The 15,723-nt window shown below is 39.9% G+C and overlaps 1 protein-coding gene across 2 annotated transcripts in view; it reads left to right on the top strand.

Annotated features, from left to right (window-relative positions):
* Positions 1–15,723, top strand: part of SRGAP2 (SLIT-ROBO Rho GTPase activating protein 2) — a 153,973-nt gene that overhangs the window by 73,484 nt on the left and 64,766 nt on the right. For both annotated transcript variants that reach the window (XM_088448563.1, XM_088448564.1), the window contains exon 4: positions 7,491–7,653. In XM_088448563.1, the coding sequence (XP_088304689.1) occupies positions 7,491–7,653 (163 nt within the window). The remainder of the gene's footprint in view (positions 1–7,490; positions 7,654–15,723) is intronic.

The following is a 15,723-nucleotide window of genomic DNA, read 5'->3' as shown; positions in this document are numbered from 1 at the left end:
AAAGGGGACGCGTCATAAAGACACACCCCCTATTCATTGGTCACCCCCACTTTTTGGGCGCGCCGCCGGACCTAGAGTGAACACTAGTAAGCTCTCCCCCCGCAGCTTCTCCGCTGACCCAGACGCAGATCCATGAGAGGTTTTCGCGCATCTGGGTCGCTCCTTCTACCCTCCTCGTGCATATGAGACACTCACAGTTCACTATCTGTGCTCTGCAGAAGCAATTTGGTCTCAAGAGGTTTTGGGTCAGTCTCCCTGTATACCTCTCCCTTGGGTCACTTTTTCCACATTTTGTTATGTTACAGCCTCATTCCAAAATGGAATAAGTTAATTTTTGTCCTCTAAATTCTACATACAATACCCCATAATGACAACGTGTAAAAAAAATTTTTTATTTTATTTTTATTTTTGCCAATTTAATAAAAAAAAAAAAAAAAACCACTAAGAAATCAGATGATGAGCCGGCTGCTAGAAAGAAGGCTCCAGTAGTTAAACACCGGAAGGTGGTAAAAGCTGAGTCTCCTAAATTTGAGGGGGGCGGTCATCTCACTGAATTGATGGAAGAGGCATGGAGTAACCCGGATAAACGGAAAGATTAGCATGTTTTGTATCCTTTCCCAGCTACTAAATGTACTAAGTGGGAAGTCCCTCTCAGGTGACACATTTAGTCAGGAACATTACGTTGCTTATCCCATCAGCATATCCTCTTAAAGATCCTACAGATAGGAAATTGAAACATTTCTTAAAGCAGTATTTCATCATCTAGAGCTTTTACTGGACCATCTAGGGCTTGGGTATCCAAGGCTGTTGAGGAATGGACGGGGCATTGGAAGATATGCTACCAGAGAACTGCGGACATATTTCTTTCACATATAGGAATCGGTCCCTATTTGGGAGAAGCTGCAATAGATGCTGGGCTCATAGCTACTAAAGCATCGGCAGCCTCGGTTGTGGCTTGTAGAGCCCTTTGGTTAAGGTCATGGAAAACAGACATGGGCTCTAAGAAGGCTCTGGAATTCTTACTTTTAAAATATACTTTTTGGAGCAGAATTAGATAAGATACTGCCTACTCTGGAAGCTACAAATTTTGCAGGTCTGCTATCAACAGCTACATTAAAGTTTAGGAAGTCTTCGCAGGACCATCAAGCAAGCTAAGAGGCCCTGGTCGGCCATATGTCCAGTTTCTAAGCTGGACAACAAACCCCCTGCCCGATGGGGTGGGCCTCCTCCTGGGGGAGTCCAGGGTATGTTTCGACTTCTTCAATTGTGGACTACCGGCATCCAATAACAACCAATGTCTGGGTCTGAGAAGTGGTTTTTCAGATGTATGCACTCATTTCCAGAGATATCCTTCCCAGAAGTGTGTTGTTTTTTTTTTTAGTTTGTTTGTTTTTTCACTGCTTCCCCATCGGAGTCTATCAGGAACTTGGCCCTACATGAGGCCATTTACTCCCTGCTGCAGGCAGGGGTGATAATTTCTGTGGTTCAATAGGGAAAGGATTGTTAGTCCAATTTATTTTTTGGTTCAGAAACCAAATGGGTCTCATCGCCCTATTCAAAAACTGAAATCCTGCAACAAGATTATCCGTGTACCCAAGTTCCGCAGGCAAACCCTTCGATCAATGGAACCTGGGTTTTGCTTCTCTGGACATTCAAGGTGTGCCGATTTAAGCCATCACACCAACAATTTCTATGGTTTGCTGTCCTGCAACAACATTACCAATTTCTGCACCGAAACGTTGACTTTATTGTGAAATTTTTTGCTACAATACAAGCCTTTTTGCAATATAAGACTACAATATACACACACACACAATACTGTGCAAAAGTTTGAGGCAGGTGTGGAAAAAATGCTGCAAAGAATGCTTTCAAAAATAGAAGTGTTAGTTTATTTTTTAGCAATTAACAAAATGCAAAGTGAATGAACAGAAAAATCTAAATCAAATCAATATCTGGTGTGACCACGCTTTGCTTTCAAAACAGCATCAGGTACACTTGCACACAGTTTTTAAAGGAACCCGGCAAGGATGTTCCAAACATCTTGGACAACTAACCACAGATATTCTGTAGATGTAGGCTTGCTCAAATCCTTCTCTCTTTATGTAATCCCAGACAGACTTGATAATGTTGAGATCCGGTCTCTGTTGGGGCCATATCATCACTTCCAGGACTCCTTGTTCTTCTTTATACTGAAGTTAGTTCTTAATGACATTGGCTCCAAATGTATTCTGTAGGACAACGACCACAAACATACAGCCAATCAGACGCCTCCCTGATGGTATTGCATGATGGATAAGTACCTACCTGTATTTCTCAGCATTGAGGACACTTAATCCTGACCAAATCCATTTGCTGAAATGCAGCCCCAAACTTGCAAGGAACCTCCATCATGCTTCACTGTTGCTTGCAGACCTCATTATTGTACCGCTATCCAGTCCTTCGGCGAACAAACTGCCTTCTTTTAAAGACAAATATTTCCAATTTTGACTCATCAGTCCAGAGAAGCTGCTGCCATTTTTCTGCACCCCAGTTCCTATGTTTTCGTGCATAGTTGAGTTGCTTGGCCTTGCTTCTACGTTGAAAGTATGGCCTTTTGGCTGCAATTCTTCAATGAAGACTACTTTTGCCCAGACTTCTCCGAACAGTAGATGGGTGTACCTAGGTCACACTGGTTTCTGCCAGTTCTGAGCTGATGGCACTGTTGGACATCTTCCGATTTCGAAGGGAAGTAAGCAGTAGCGGCTCCATAGGTGGGGCTGCAGCGCAGTCCAAAATTAAAATAGGGCAGTATAACTACCTTGTGTCTTGTTGCTGTGCTCAGTCTTGCCATGGTGTATGACCTGTAACATGAAACTATCTTCTACAACCTCACCTTTGTAGCAGCATTTGACTGTTCCTCACTCAGTTTAAACCTCCTACACATCTGTTTCTGTTTCAGTTAATGACTGTGTTCCAACCTACAAAAATTGGTTTGCTTTAGATTTCTTCTGTTCATTCACTTTCCATTTTATTAATTGATAAAAAGAAACTATTAACACTTCCTATTTTTTTGACAGCATTCTTACTTTGCAGCATTTGTACCACACCCGCCTCAAACTTTTGCACAGTAGTGTGCGTGTATGTGTGTGTAATTATGTATGTATATATTTGTGTGTATATATATATATATATATATATATACATACATATACATACACATACATACATACATACATACATACATACATACAGGTTGAGTCTCCCATATCCAAAATGCTTGGGACCAGAGGTATTTTGGATATCGGAATATTCCGTATTTTGGAATAATTGCATACCATATTGAAATGTCTTAGGTATACGGCCCAAATCTAAACACAGAATGCATTTATGATTTATATCCACCTTATACACACAGCCTGAAAGTAATTTGATACAATATTTTCAATAATTTTGTGGCTCAAACAAAGTTTGTGTAAATACATGAAATTAATTTGTGTCATATACACCTTATACACACAGCCTGTAGGTCATTTTATACTTTATTTTTAATAATTTTGTGCCTTAAACAAAGTTTGTGTACATTGAACCATCAAAAATCAAAGTTTTCAATATCTAAGTCATGCTAAAAATATTCCGTATTTCGGAATATTCCGTATTTCGGAATATTTGGATATGGGAGACTCAACCTGTGTATATATGTGATGTATATATATTATAATATATGCACTGCGTTGCTTATTGAGGCTAGATGTGGGGGAACACACGTGTGTGTGTGTGTGTGTGTGTGTGTGTGTGTGTATATATTTATTATATTTATATAATATATATATATCTGCTCAGCTGAATATGCTGGTGCTATATGAGGTACTTCATAAATAAATAATCATATCTGTATGTGTAAATATATATGATTTTTCACAATAAGCTCACCAACTAAATCCAGTATATATGCTTTACAGATTCACATGATCATTGCTATGCTATTAGCAGCTAGCACATAATAGCTGTCTAAATGCATTTATATAGTTTATAATGAGCTGTGGATACACAGTATAATGTATATGCATATAAGGTACTTTGATTTATACTGCTTAAATTTTCAAATCAACACTTTTACCTCTCGTATCATTTTCCTAGACCCAAATATGGATGGTCAAAGGTTTTTGCGTGACCCAGTTGGACAGGATCTTGATAATTAACACTGCATGTTGTTATAATTTATTCTACAGCAAATATTGGGAGAAAAAAAATTCCAATGACGTATCTTAAATACTCATCCATAAGCTTTCACTGTCCTTCCTAATCTGCATCCTACAAATGACCTTAAATCTATTTTCAAATGCCAGAATAAATCCCAAGCAGTTTAATTCACGTTTTACTTTGGGTGGGGGTTGGAGAATATCACAGTCCAATAATAACATGAATCTATTTAATCCTCCGTCCACCAAAGTGCTTAGTGTGAACTTTGCCAGAAGTGAAGTTTAACCCTTCCCAGATGAGAGCTTGTAGACTGTGGTCTTAAAGTAAATCGATTTTCTGATATAAAAAAAATCTGAAAGATTAAATAAATTTGTGAGATAAATTGTAGGATTTTTTTTTTTTAAATTTAGTTTCTAACTCTATGAAAAGTCCCGCTTCCTTATATATTAACAGCTGTTTATATACAGTTCATCCGGAAAGTATTCACAACGCTTCACTTTTTCCACATTTTGTTATGTTACAGCCTTATTCCAAAATTGAATAAATTACATTTTTGTCCTCAAAATTCTACACAAAATACCCCATAATGACAAAGTGTAAAAAAAATGTTTAAGATTTTTGCAAATTGAATAAAAAACCCCCCCAAAAACTAAGAAATCACATGTACATAAATATTCACGGCCTTTGCTCAATACTTAGTTGATGCACCTTTGGCAGCAATTACAGCCTCAAGTCTTTTGGAATATGATAAATAGATATGTAATGGGGGTGTCACAAATCAAATGGTGCTTATCCCAATAAACCAAGCAGATAAATATGAAAACAGCGGGGTTTATGCCACAAGTCGGTACCAAAATAGATACATAAACAATCAATAATAGAGCAAAAACAGACAATAAAAAAACAGTCAATGTAGAAATGAACACATCAAAAAACAAAGCAATGAGGTAATTGATATTTCAAAAAACAATAGTAAATGAACATAAAATATAAGGCAAAAGGATGTCCAAAGAAATTAAAAAAGGCCTCCGATGGAGGAGGCTAGGTTCTCCAGAACCCGAAGCAATGTTGTTGAAAGCTTTAAAGATGGTGACACATAAATAATGACACGTGTATAAAAGGTGGTTTTGACACCATAAACAAGGAGTTCCTACCGCACACTGTGATGAGGAGCCGCAGGTGTTAATAAAATGAACATGCAGAGGCACCGGTTCCCTGCACGTGGCTCCTAAGCTTTACCAGTGATGTGGTATCTTTCCAGTGGTGTCCAATATCCGGATAGCACGAGGGGAGGCCAACACGTTTCGAGACACTTCCTGGTTGCTTCTTCAAGGCCAGTGCACACCCGTGCTTGTGCTGGTCTTATTTATACCTAAAGGGAATCCCAGAACTGGATCCTGGCTCTGGATCCAATGTCCGTCAGTAGTCTCAGAGGGATGATGTCATAGTGAAGGGCCATGCTGGTATGTCCAGGAAACTAATTTTTTAATGCGAGGAAACAGACTGTATGACTCAAAGTGGACGGAGGTAAAGTTCCAAACCGCTCCTGTCACATTACAGGCTGTGTTTGAAAAATGACAGTTAGGGACTAATTGGTTGGTACTTTACCTCCATCCACTTTATCTCTCTCCAAGGCTCAGTACATAAACCCCTATGAGGGAGATGTATTATAGCGGCACTTAACTTGCTGTTATAATGCTTCCTGCTTCGCCTCTTTACCGAGGAAAAGCAGGAAGCACTAACGATGAGATGTGTTAACACACCTCATCCCCTCTGGCGATCCCTTCCTGAGCACACAGCTGCGCTGTCTCTCAGTCCCGGCCGGCTCCACTGAGCAAGCGCGGGATCTAGCAAGCATTGCGAGATCCCACGTGCAGCCCTAGAGCTGGCAGTCCCTGCAGCAGGGACAGCGCTGTTCCTGCTGTGGGGATAGGGCATCCCCAGGCTGCAGCGGTCAATAGTGACAGCTGCAGCGGGCGGAACGGTCAGACGAACTGACCGTTCATACATAGCCCAGCCTATCGGCGCTTCTAACTTGTAGGTGGCGCATAGCACCCCTTTAATTTACCTCCCAGACCCCCCAATTATACATTGGGGAGAAGCAGTATCAGCACATATAACGTGTGCTGATGCCGCTTCGGTGGTTAATACATCTCCCCCTATATTCCTTATCACATGTAACACTAGGGTAATTTTTTTTGTCAGGGACTAGTTAACCTGCCAGGATATTTTTGGATTGTGGGAGGAAACCCACACAAGCACAGGGAGAATATTCAAACTATACAGATAGAGCCACGGTGGGAATCGAAGGCTTCTGTGCTGTGAGGCAGTATTTCTAACCGATAAAACTGCTATATATGTTGACTTTTATAGCAGAGTTACTATTAACATTTACAAATATGTAGCGTTCCCACTAGGCTGTTTTAGCAGGGTGCCACACCCTGCCTTATTTCTAAAGGGCAAAAGCACCCTGCCCTCCGTCGCTGCCCCCCGCCGAAACAGCCTGCAGGTGCCGTCCCCTCCCATGGAACACAGTGTCCCGCGGGTGGGGAAAACTGCGGCATCTATTCACACTGACTGGGGGCAGCCTGGCATGTATGTAAGTTCCGGGCACGCTCCCAAGAATGACGTAAGGGGGCACTTATTTAAGACACGCCCCTTTTTCATGGCCACATCTCCTTTTTGGGTGCGCTCCATCAGCCCGCGCAGATGTGCCCTTACTCTAGGTCCGGCGCCGGACATAGAGTGAACACTAAATATGTACGTTGAGGTTTCCATACATTGACAACCAGAGATGCTTCATATACATTTGTTGTGCAGTTATATACAGTGTCTTTGGGACTGCTGACAAGTAGTATGATTTGTATATGCATCCAAACAGGGATAGTTTAAGAGGAGGCGGCCCGTGTGCAGCCTTCATGCAGCCCCCCTCCTCTCCGGGAACATAGTGCGGCGACATGTTCCCGGAGACTTCCCTATTAATCATGCTTGAATTTCCAGGAAAATGGGCGCCGTCCTATTTTCCCTGTGATTTCTATCTGCAGCGCCGGCTAATGCAGAACTACAGAGAGGTAAGAGTAGTATACTATCGGCGCAGAGTGTAGATACGTCAGTGCATCTGAAATATTTCTTCTGATAAGTTCTCAAACTATATAGTACTTGCGTAATCCATAGGGAATTGCGGAATCAGCATTGTATGGCACCTTAACTTACCTATCAGCCATTTCAAAATATAGATGGCTTTTTTAATTTGTAAGTTTATATTTGTGTTTCTATTCAACTATAATCCTATTTTGATCACTTTAATGCAGGAAAGATCAGAATGTTCTGTCTCCTGTGAGTTGCTGGAACCTGGTTCTTGCACAGGTGAAGAGGGAGAGCCGTAACCACGCCACGTTAAGTGATATCTACTTGAACAACATCATCCCACGCTTTGGCCAAGTCAGCGAGGATTCTGGGCGTCTCTTTAAGAAGGTGAGATTCCTTTACAAACCCTGACCTATTTTGGTTATTACAATTACCTATAAAAATAAAGTTTTTATATAGCGCTACGAACAGAAATGATTCTTATAGCATCAGAAAAGTTCCCTTTTGATGTCTCCTACTGGTTTAATGTACTTAAAAAAAAAAAAATACAATTTGTTTTAAGGTGATGTTTGCTTAGATGAAATATCACTAATTAGTGACATTACCATTTCTGTTTTGTAAAACTATCTTTCAAAATGAGCTTACAGATATATGCCATTCACATCTAAGAAATGGTTGGTTTAAAATAAATGCTTTGTAAATTGCACTGAGCCATAGCAATCAGAAATGCTCTTATTGTAGGACTTGGTTGCTTTGCGTAAATGTAAATTTTGCACCTATTGCAATGTTCAGTAATAAAGTCTAAATACGGAGCATAGTTTGTTGTACGTATATACCTTGGGGTACATACCACACTAGAAGTGGGTGCTTGGCCTCTTTGCACTGTACAAGTAATGAGTACCTTGCTCCATTCCTGATCCCTCCTGAATAGTTATCATTGGTTCATGGCTTTTCTGGTTCCTGTCATTAACTGATCTCCAGTTGGCTGTCGGTTCCATGTTGCACTCATCCAATAAGGTGATCGCTACTATGAACAGCAACCATCAGCGATAAATGGTGCCCTTAGTGATCAGAGGGGGACAGAGAGCCAACAATCGTCTGTAATAGTCAAAAGTACTTGTAACAAGTGAAACCATGTCTGCTGCCAAGTATATGCTATATTTAACACCATATATGACACTGTTTTTTAGGCTTGGCAACAGATCTGGCTCTGCAAATCAGACTTAACACCAGATATGGCTTTATATAGATTTGCCACCAAATAAGTGTCTGGATATTAGATTTGACACCACACCTACCTCTGCATGTTCAGTTTTGCAGTAGATATGGATGAAATGTATATACTTGGCAGCAGATCTGACCGAATTTGTGTACTTGGCAGCAGACATGGTTTGGGATTGCTGTGTGTCTTTGGTATCTGCCGTACTAAATGATTACTGCTGTTAAGCGATATATGCAGATAGCTTCTCCTTAATGAATATATAGCGCAGAGTGCTGCTTGCACTACTGAAGCGACTTGCAGGTATTCAGAGTCTTGTAGATTTGAGCACATTCATTACAGAATGTGTGGTGTACAAACAGCACATTTACATGTTTGTTTTCAGTGATAGTTCAAGTGAAAATAGACACTTAATTGCATCGGAATTTAAGTAACATTTAAAGCGCATCAACATGCAGCAGCATACTTAGCATTAATTTGATGATGAATGGAATCTTTCTTTAAATAAAATTGTTTAAATTAATGAAGATTAAAGAAAAAAAAAGTCCCATCCACTCACCAACAAAAGTCATCCAAGCCCCAGCGCTCATAACCCTCAGCAATCACTGTATCCAGCATCAGACTCTGAAGGTGCCTACACACTTACCGATCTGCTCACAATCCGACATCGTGTACGATTTCCATTGAAACTCCTCCCCGGCAGCTCCTCACATGATTTGGTATTTAAAGTGTCCAATTTACAAACAATCTATCGTGCATCCAGACTTTTTCCAGTGCATTTGTGTCCCAGCCAATGCAGAACTACAGCATGGCAGATCTGACGATACGATGTGCGACCAGAGGAGGCGCGCATCGTGATCGTGGGTGGGGCTTAAGATTTGGGCACTTTTTACACGATCTGTCGTTCCAATGCGTCGGAATCGGCCAGATCACACAATCGCCAAGTGTGTAGGTACCTTGACAGGCTGGGCGGGTCACACTATAATCGGAAAAATGAGTGGGGTCCTGCTGTTATAATGCAATACAGCTCTCCGCTCAGGGATGGATGCCCTTGGGGAGTCGGGGCCAAATTACTGCAGTAACCAGAAGGGAGAAGGGAGAAAAGGGTTCAATGCCATTTTCCTTTATTTTATATAATTATTTGTTCATTTATTTAAAATCATATTTTACACCTGCAACAAGCAGAATGGATCTTTGCTCCAAGGGTAGATCACCTGCAAAAGATACAACGCCTAACAGGTGTATCTGCAGCGGTGTCCACCACTAAGTAGAGAGCAATTACATGAACTGTACTGTGCACCACATATTCTTTCACAAACCCTTCAGGGATCTGGCAAACTGTAACATGGGTGTAGGGATAGACATTTATTGTGCCCATGCGGAATATGATCTAAAATGCAGCCTTGCGTCATGCCTTATATGAGCTTATGTGCAGCGGTAGCTGCTGAGATCATGGTTTTTAATGCCTCCTCTTCATGTACTTCAGAAAAGAAGTAAATTAAAAAGTAACCTAAAAAATGAAAACATTGGGAGCTGTGTAAATGTCACTGATTGTACCTTGTATTCGCTTCTATTCTTTAACATCTAGTATATATTTCAAACTGTCTCTAAAAATGTCTTTACTGTCCTCCTCCCACTGTTTTTTTTTCTTGTTACTAACAATAGCCCTATTTATCTGTTTTAATCTTCCCTAGACAAAAACATTATAGCTTTATACAAAATGGTGTGTCTGTAAATAGACTTAGGATCTGATGCAAAGCAGAACTTAATCCAACCATATACACCCATCAGCCATGACAATATTTTGTGGGTCCCCTCGTGCCAACAAAACAGCTCTGACTCGTCGATTAATGAACTCCACAAGAACTCTGAAGGTGTCCTATGGTATCTGCCATACATCTGGATGTTAGTAGCAGTCCTGTCAGTTGTGAAGAATATGCAGAAAAAAGTGGAAGCGCAATTAAGCTCTGTGACAATTTAACTTCAAGTAATGTGCCCCAATTTATTTAAATCAATAGGGATTATAAACAGCCAATATGAAAAATATACATTAATATATTATTTATTAGAATTTAATGCATATGATGCATTAATGAATAAAATAACAATAATAACAATAATACGCCCCTGAGGCCACTAAACGGTCAAAACATATAAGCCTATATGGAAAAAGATATAAAAAAAAATAGCATAAAAATAAGGATGTTTAAGATGTGATATCCTGTAAAAAAAATTAGTTCAAAGATAGATTTTTTTTTTTCAGACTAATGCATGTTTTCCAGATGTCTCTTGCTGAGAACTCCAGTAATTTGTGTGCAAATTAAAGTTTTTATATGTCCTATAGTTTAGTCAATAAAAGATAGAATGTCTATCATCAATAATATTTCACAATTCTGGGATTTAAATCCAAACATTTGCCCCTGTAATATGAGGGGTAAAAAGAGTGTATGATTTGAAACATAAACCGATGCTGCACTTGCAGCGTACAGATCTGGGTGGTACCACAAACCACGAGGGTGATAACTGTGAGTCGTTTAGCCGGCTGTCGTCCAGGCTGTTTGTAGGATTTAGTAAGTCCTCTTTGAAGTAAAGGAGGCTGATCTGGATGGTGATGGGATGGAATTGGCGACCGCCTCTCACCCTTGAGTCTCCTTCCTTCAGAGCGGATAGTATCCGGTTCTTGTAGCGCTTATTATATAGCGCGTTTAGGCATTCCAGCTGGATGTTCCATAGAGACGGTCAGGCTTGCTTTACACTAAAAAGTTATTGTGCCGCTATATAGGACCGTGGTTCAGGAGAGAAAATCACAATTACCACTGACTCGTTTCTCGACCTTAGCAACTGGTCGTTTCTGCAGAGGAGAAAATGAAGTGAGTAACATTGGCTCCTAACATCCCTTCTTTTAAAGGGTGTTGACTGTGTCGGTTAGAAGTAATTGACTTGGTTATGCAGCTGGTCAATAGTTTCACACATAGACTGACATAGTTTGAAAGGATGTTCATTGTGAATAGATTTTTAGAAATGGATTTTTTTAAAGAAAAATAATCAATATTGATATACAGTATATATTAAAAGAGAGAATAAAGAGTATATATCATAAAGATTAGGAGTGCACACAAATGGTGGAGATATAAAAAATAATAATGAAATAAATATGAAAATAAAATATATTATCGCAGATAAGGAATAGAGATATAGATTGTACATTAGTTATCGGGCAACATATCTCATGGACAATCGTTCTTACGCACATTAAAACAGATAATAATGGAGACCATTGTAATCAAAAATAGAGTAACCCTTTTAAAACATAATAATAAAAGAAAATAGCCAGAAAAAGAGAGACATAATAATTTAAGAAGAATTGATAAATACATATCTATAGATCAGGATTTCTGATAGTTCATGTAACCGTCAATTAAATCGAGAGGAGAACGATTATCACTTGATATTAAAAATTAAAAAATAATGAACTGACACTCATAAGTGAATATTATGGAGATATTTATATAATAAGAATAAATAAAGCTGAATATATTCCACTAGCCTAAATCTGTTGATGTTTAATATACTAAAAAGTTGCCATAGTCTGGTGACTTGGAGGTCAATCTATACAAGAGAGAGAGGGGGAAAAAAATTTGGTTGAACAGTACAATCTGCCTAATAAAGGGGTTGTTCCATGTAAAAATAACTTCTATGGGCCTCAACTGATAAACCTTGATGTATGGTGCATCTTTTATATGCACACCCCACAGATGCTCAATCAGATTGAGATCTGCAGAATTTAGAGGCCATGTCAACACCTTGAATTCTTATCATGTTCCTCAATCCATTCCAGAACAAATTTAGCAGTGTGGCCGGGCACATAATCCTGCTGAAAAAGGCCACTGCCATTAGGGAATACTGTTGCCATGAAAGGGTGTACTTGGTCTGCAACATTTGTTTTTACGTAGGTGGTAGAGTCAAAATAATATCAACAAGACCCATGATTTCCCAGCAGAGCATTGCCCATAGCATCACACTGCCTCCATTGGCTGGCCTTCTTGCCATAGTGCATCCTGGTGCTATCTGTTCCCCAGGTAAATGACGCACACGCTCTTGCTTTCCAGATTATGTAAAAGAAAACATGATTCATCAGACCAGGCACCTTCTTCCATTGCGCCATGGTCCAGTACTGACACTCACTGACCATTTTAGGTGCTAGCGGTGGACAATGGTCAGCATGGGCACTCTAACAGGTCTGTGGATGCGCAGCCCCATCACTGTGTGTTCTGAAACCTTTCTATCATAGTAAGCATTAACTGTATCAGCAATTTGTGCTCTTCAGACGGGCTAGAGTTTGCTCCCCACATGCATCAATGAGCCTTGGAAGCCAATGACCCTGTTACCGGTTCACCAGTTGTCCTGTTTTGAACCACTTTTCGTAGGTGCTAAATGCTGCATACCGGGAACACTGCCACAAAACCTGCCGTTTTGGAGATGCCCAGGACCAGTCTTCTAGCTTTCACAATTTGGCCCTTGTCAAAGTCTCAGATCCTCATGCTTGCTCGTTTGTCCTGCCAGTCTATCAACTTCAAGAACTGACTGTTCACTTGCAGCCTAAAATTTCCCCAGTGGTTTTAGGGTTCTGGCTGATGAGTGCCTGCTCCTGTATTGCATGAATGGGAACATCTGCATATATACAGTCAGGTCCATAAATATTGGGACAATGACAGAATTTTCAGATTTTGGCCTCTATTCACCACCACAATGGTTTTGAAATGAAACAAACAAGATGTGCTTTAACTGCAGACTTTCAGATTTAATTTGAGGGTAATTACATCCAAATCGGGTCAACGGTGTAGGAATTACAACAGTTTCAATATGTGCCTCCCACTTTTTAAGGGGCCAAAAGTAATGGGACTATCAACTCAAAAGCTATTTCATGGACAGGTGTGGGCTATTCCCTTGTTATTTCATTATCAATTAAGCAGGTAAAAGGTCTGGAGTTGATTCTAGGTGTGACATTTGCATTTGGAATTAGTTGCTGTCAACTCTCAATATGAGATCCAAAGAGCTGTCTCTATCAGTGAAGCAAGCCATCATTAGGCTGAAAAATGAAAACAAACCCATCAGAGAGATTGCAAAAACATTAGGTGTGGCCAAATCAACTGTTTGGAACATTCTTAAAAAGAAAGAATGCATCGGAGAGCTCAGCAACACCAAAAGACCCGGAAGACCATGGAAAACAACTGTGGTGGATGACAAAATAATTATTTCCCTGGTGAAGAAAAACCCCTTCACAACAGTTGGCCAAATCAAGAACACTCTCCAGGAGGTAGATGTATATGTGTCAAAGTCAACAATCAAGAGAAGACTTCACAAGAGTGAATATAGAGGGTTCACCACAAGATGCAAACCATTGGTGAGCCACAAAAACAGGAAGACCAGATTAGAGTTTGCCAAACAACATCTAATAAAGCCATTACAGTTCTGGAACAACATCCTATGGACAGATGAGACAAAGATCAACTTGTACCAGAGTGATGGGAAGAGAAGAGAAGGAAAGGAACTGCTCATGATCCAAAACATACCACCTCATCAGTGAAGCATGGTGGTGGTAGTGTCATGGCGTGGGCATGTATGGCTGCCAATGGAACTGGTTCCCTTGTATTTATTGATGATGTGACTGCTGACAAAAGCAGCAGAATGAATTCTGAAGTGTTTTGGCCAATATTATATGCTCATATTCAGTCAAATGCTTCAGAACTCATTGGACAGCGCTTCACAGTGCCTATGGACAATGACCTGAAGCATACTGCAAAAGCAACCAAACATTTTTTAAGGCTAAAAAGTGGAATGTTATGCAATGGCCAAGTCAGTCCCCTGACCTGAATCCGATTGAGCATGCATTTCACTTGATGAAGACAAAACTGAAGGGAAAATGCCCCAAGAACAAGCAGGAACTGAAGACATTTGCAGTAGAGGCCTGGCAGAGCATCACCAGGGATGAAACCCAGCGTCTGGTGATGTCTATGCGTTCCAGACTTCAGGCTGTAATTGCCTGCAAAGGATTTGCAACAAAGTATTAAAAAGTGAAAGCTAGATTTAGGATTGTTTAGTTTGCCCCATTACTTTTGGCCCCTTAAAAAGTGGGAGGCACATATAGAAACCGTTGTAATTCCTACACCGTTCACCTGATTTGGATGTAAATACCCTCAAATTAAATCTGAAAGTCTGCAGTTAAATCACATCTTGTTTGTTTCATTTCAAAGCCATTGTGGTGGTGAATAGAGGACAAAATATGAAAATTCTGTCAATGTCCCAATATTTATGGAACTGACTGTATTTGCCTGTATGCAGAGTTGTGCGCATCTTGCACTGTGCCCACCCCTTGCCGTAAACTTGGATTGAAACTCATCATCAAGGATCACTTGCACCAGGCTATACTTGGTGCAAATGATAAACTTCCATCTCTGCATAGCCCTCAGTTCTTAAGATTTGCAATTGAATGCGTAGAGTTCCGCATCGCCCGTAGAGTCGTATGCACTGTCCTGAAGCATATCTGTCCTGCTTTACAAACATGTTCAATTCTGCATCAAGGGCTTTCAGATGACACAGTTTAGCATACCTATGCAAGGTCAAACTCTAGATTTTTGAATTATTTAGTTTATAACAATAGAATCTCTTCAGCAACGGTCTTATTTCTGCAAGTTAAGATAAACATTTGAAATTCATATCACTTTCAGTGAACTGCAATTTGTTTGTTCACGTCAAATGCTTCAGTAATTGGAGCCACATTTACATCTGTATTTGCCTTGCTTGCTCATTTTTTTTTTCAGTTGTTTTTACATGTTAAAATTTCAGCTAATGTATGTCTTCTAGAGTCAGCAGCCATAATGAAAGTTTTCTAAAAAGTAAAGGACATCTGTTTTTTTTCAAAAGTAGTTATTACATATATTCAGCAAAAGCATTTGTTTATCAAACTTCTGTCTGTGTATGACTGTTAATGAGTGGGAGCTGCCATGCTTGTTCCATTGCAGAGATAAAATAAATTGTCATTGATTGTACATACATAAAACGATGACACTACAGACCAGATTATAATGAAAAATTGGAGAATACCTGCGTGGCTTTACCTAGCAAAGCTCTCTCAGATATGGGAATGCAAACAACAATTTAATCAAGTCGTCGATCAATAAGTCTTATTTTGTTTTTAAAATAATCTATCAGTATAATAATGAATTTAGGGTTAACCT

This window comes from Taudactylus pleione, unplaced genomic scaffold (genome assembly GCF_031769625.1).
Source record: "Taudactylus pleione unplaced genomic scaffold, aTauple2 ptg000458l, whole genome shotgun sequence".
In the NCBI taxonomy this organism is placed as follows: domain Eukaryota; kingdom Metazoa; phylum Chordata; class Amphibia; order Anura; family Myobatrachidae; genus Taudactylus; species Taudactylus pleione.
Note: the sequence above shows the minus strand (reverse complement) of the source record. Positions and strands in the feature narration are given on the sequence as shown.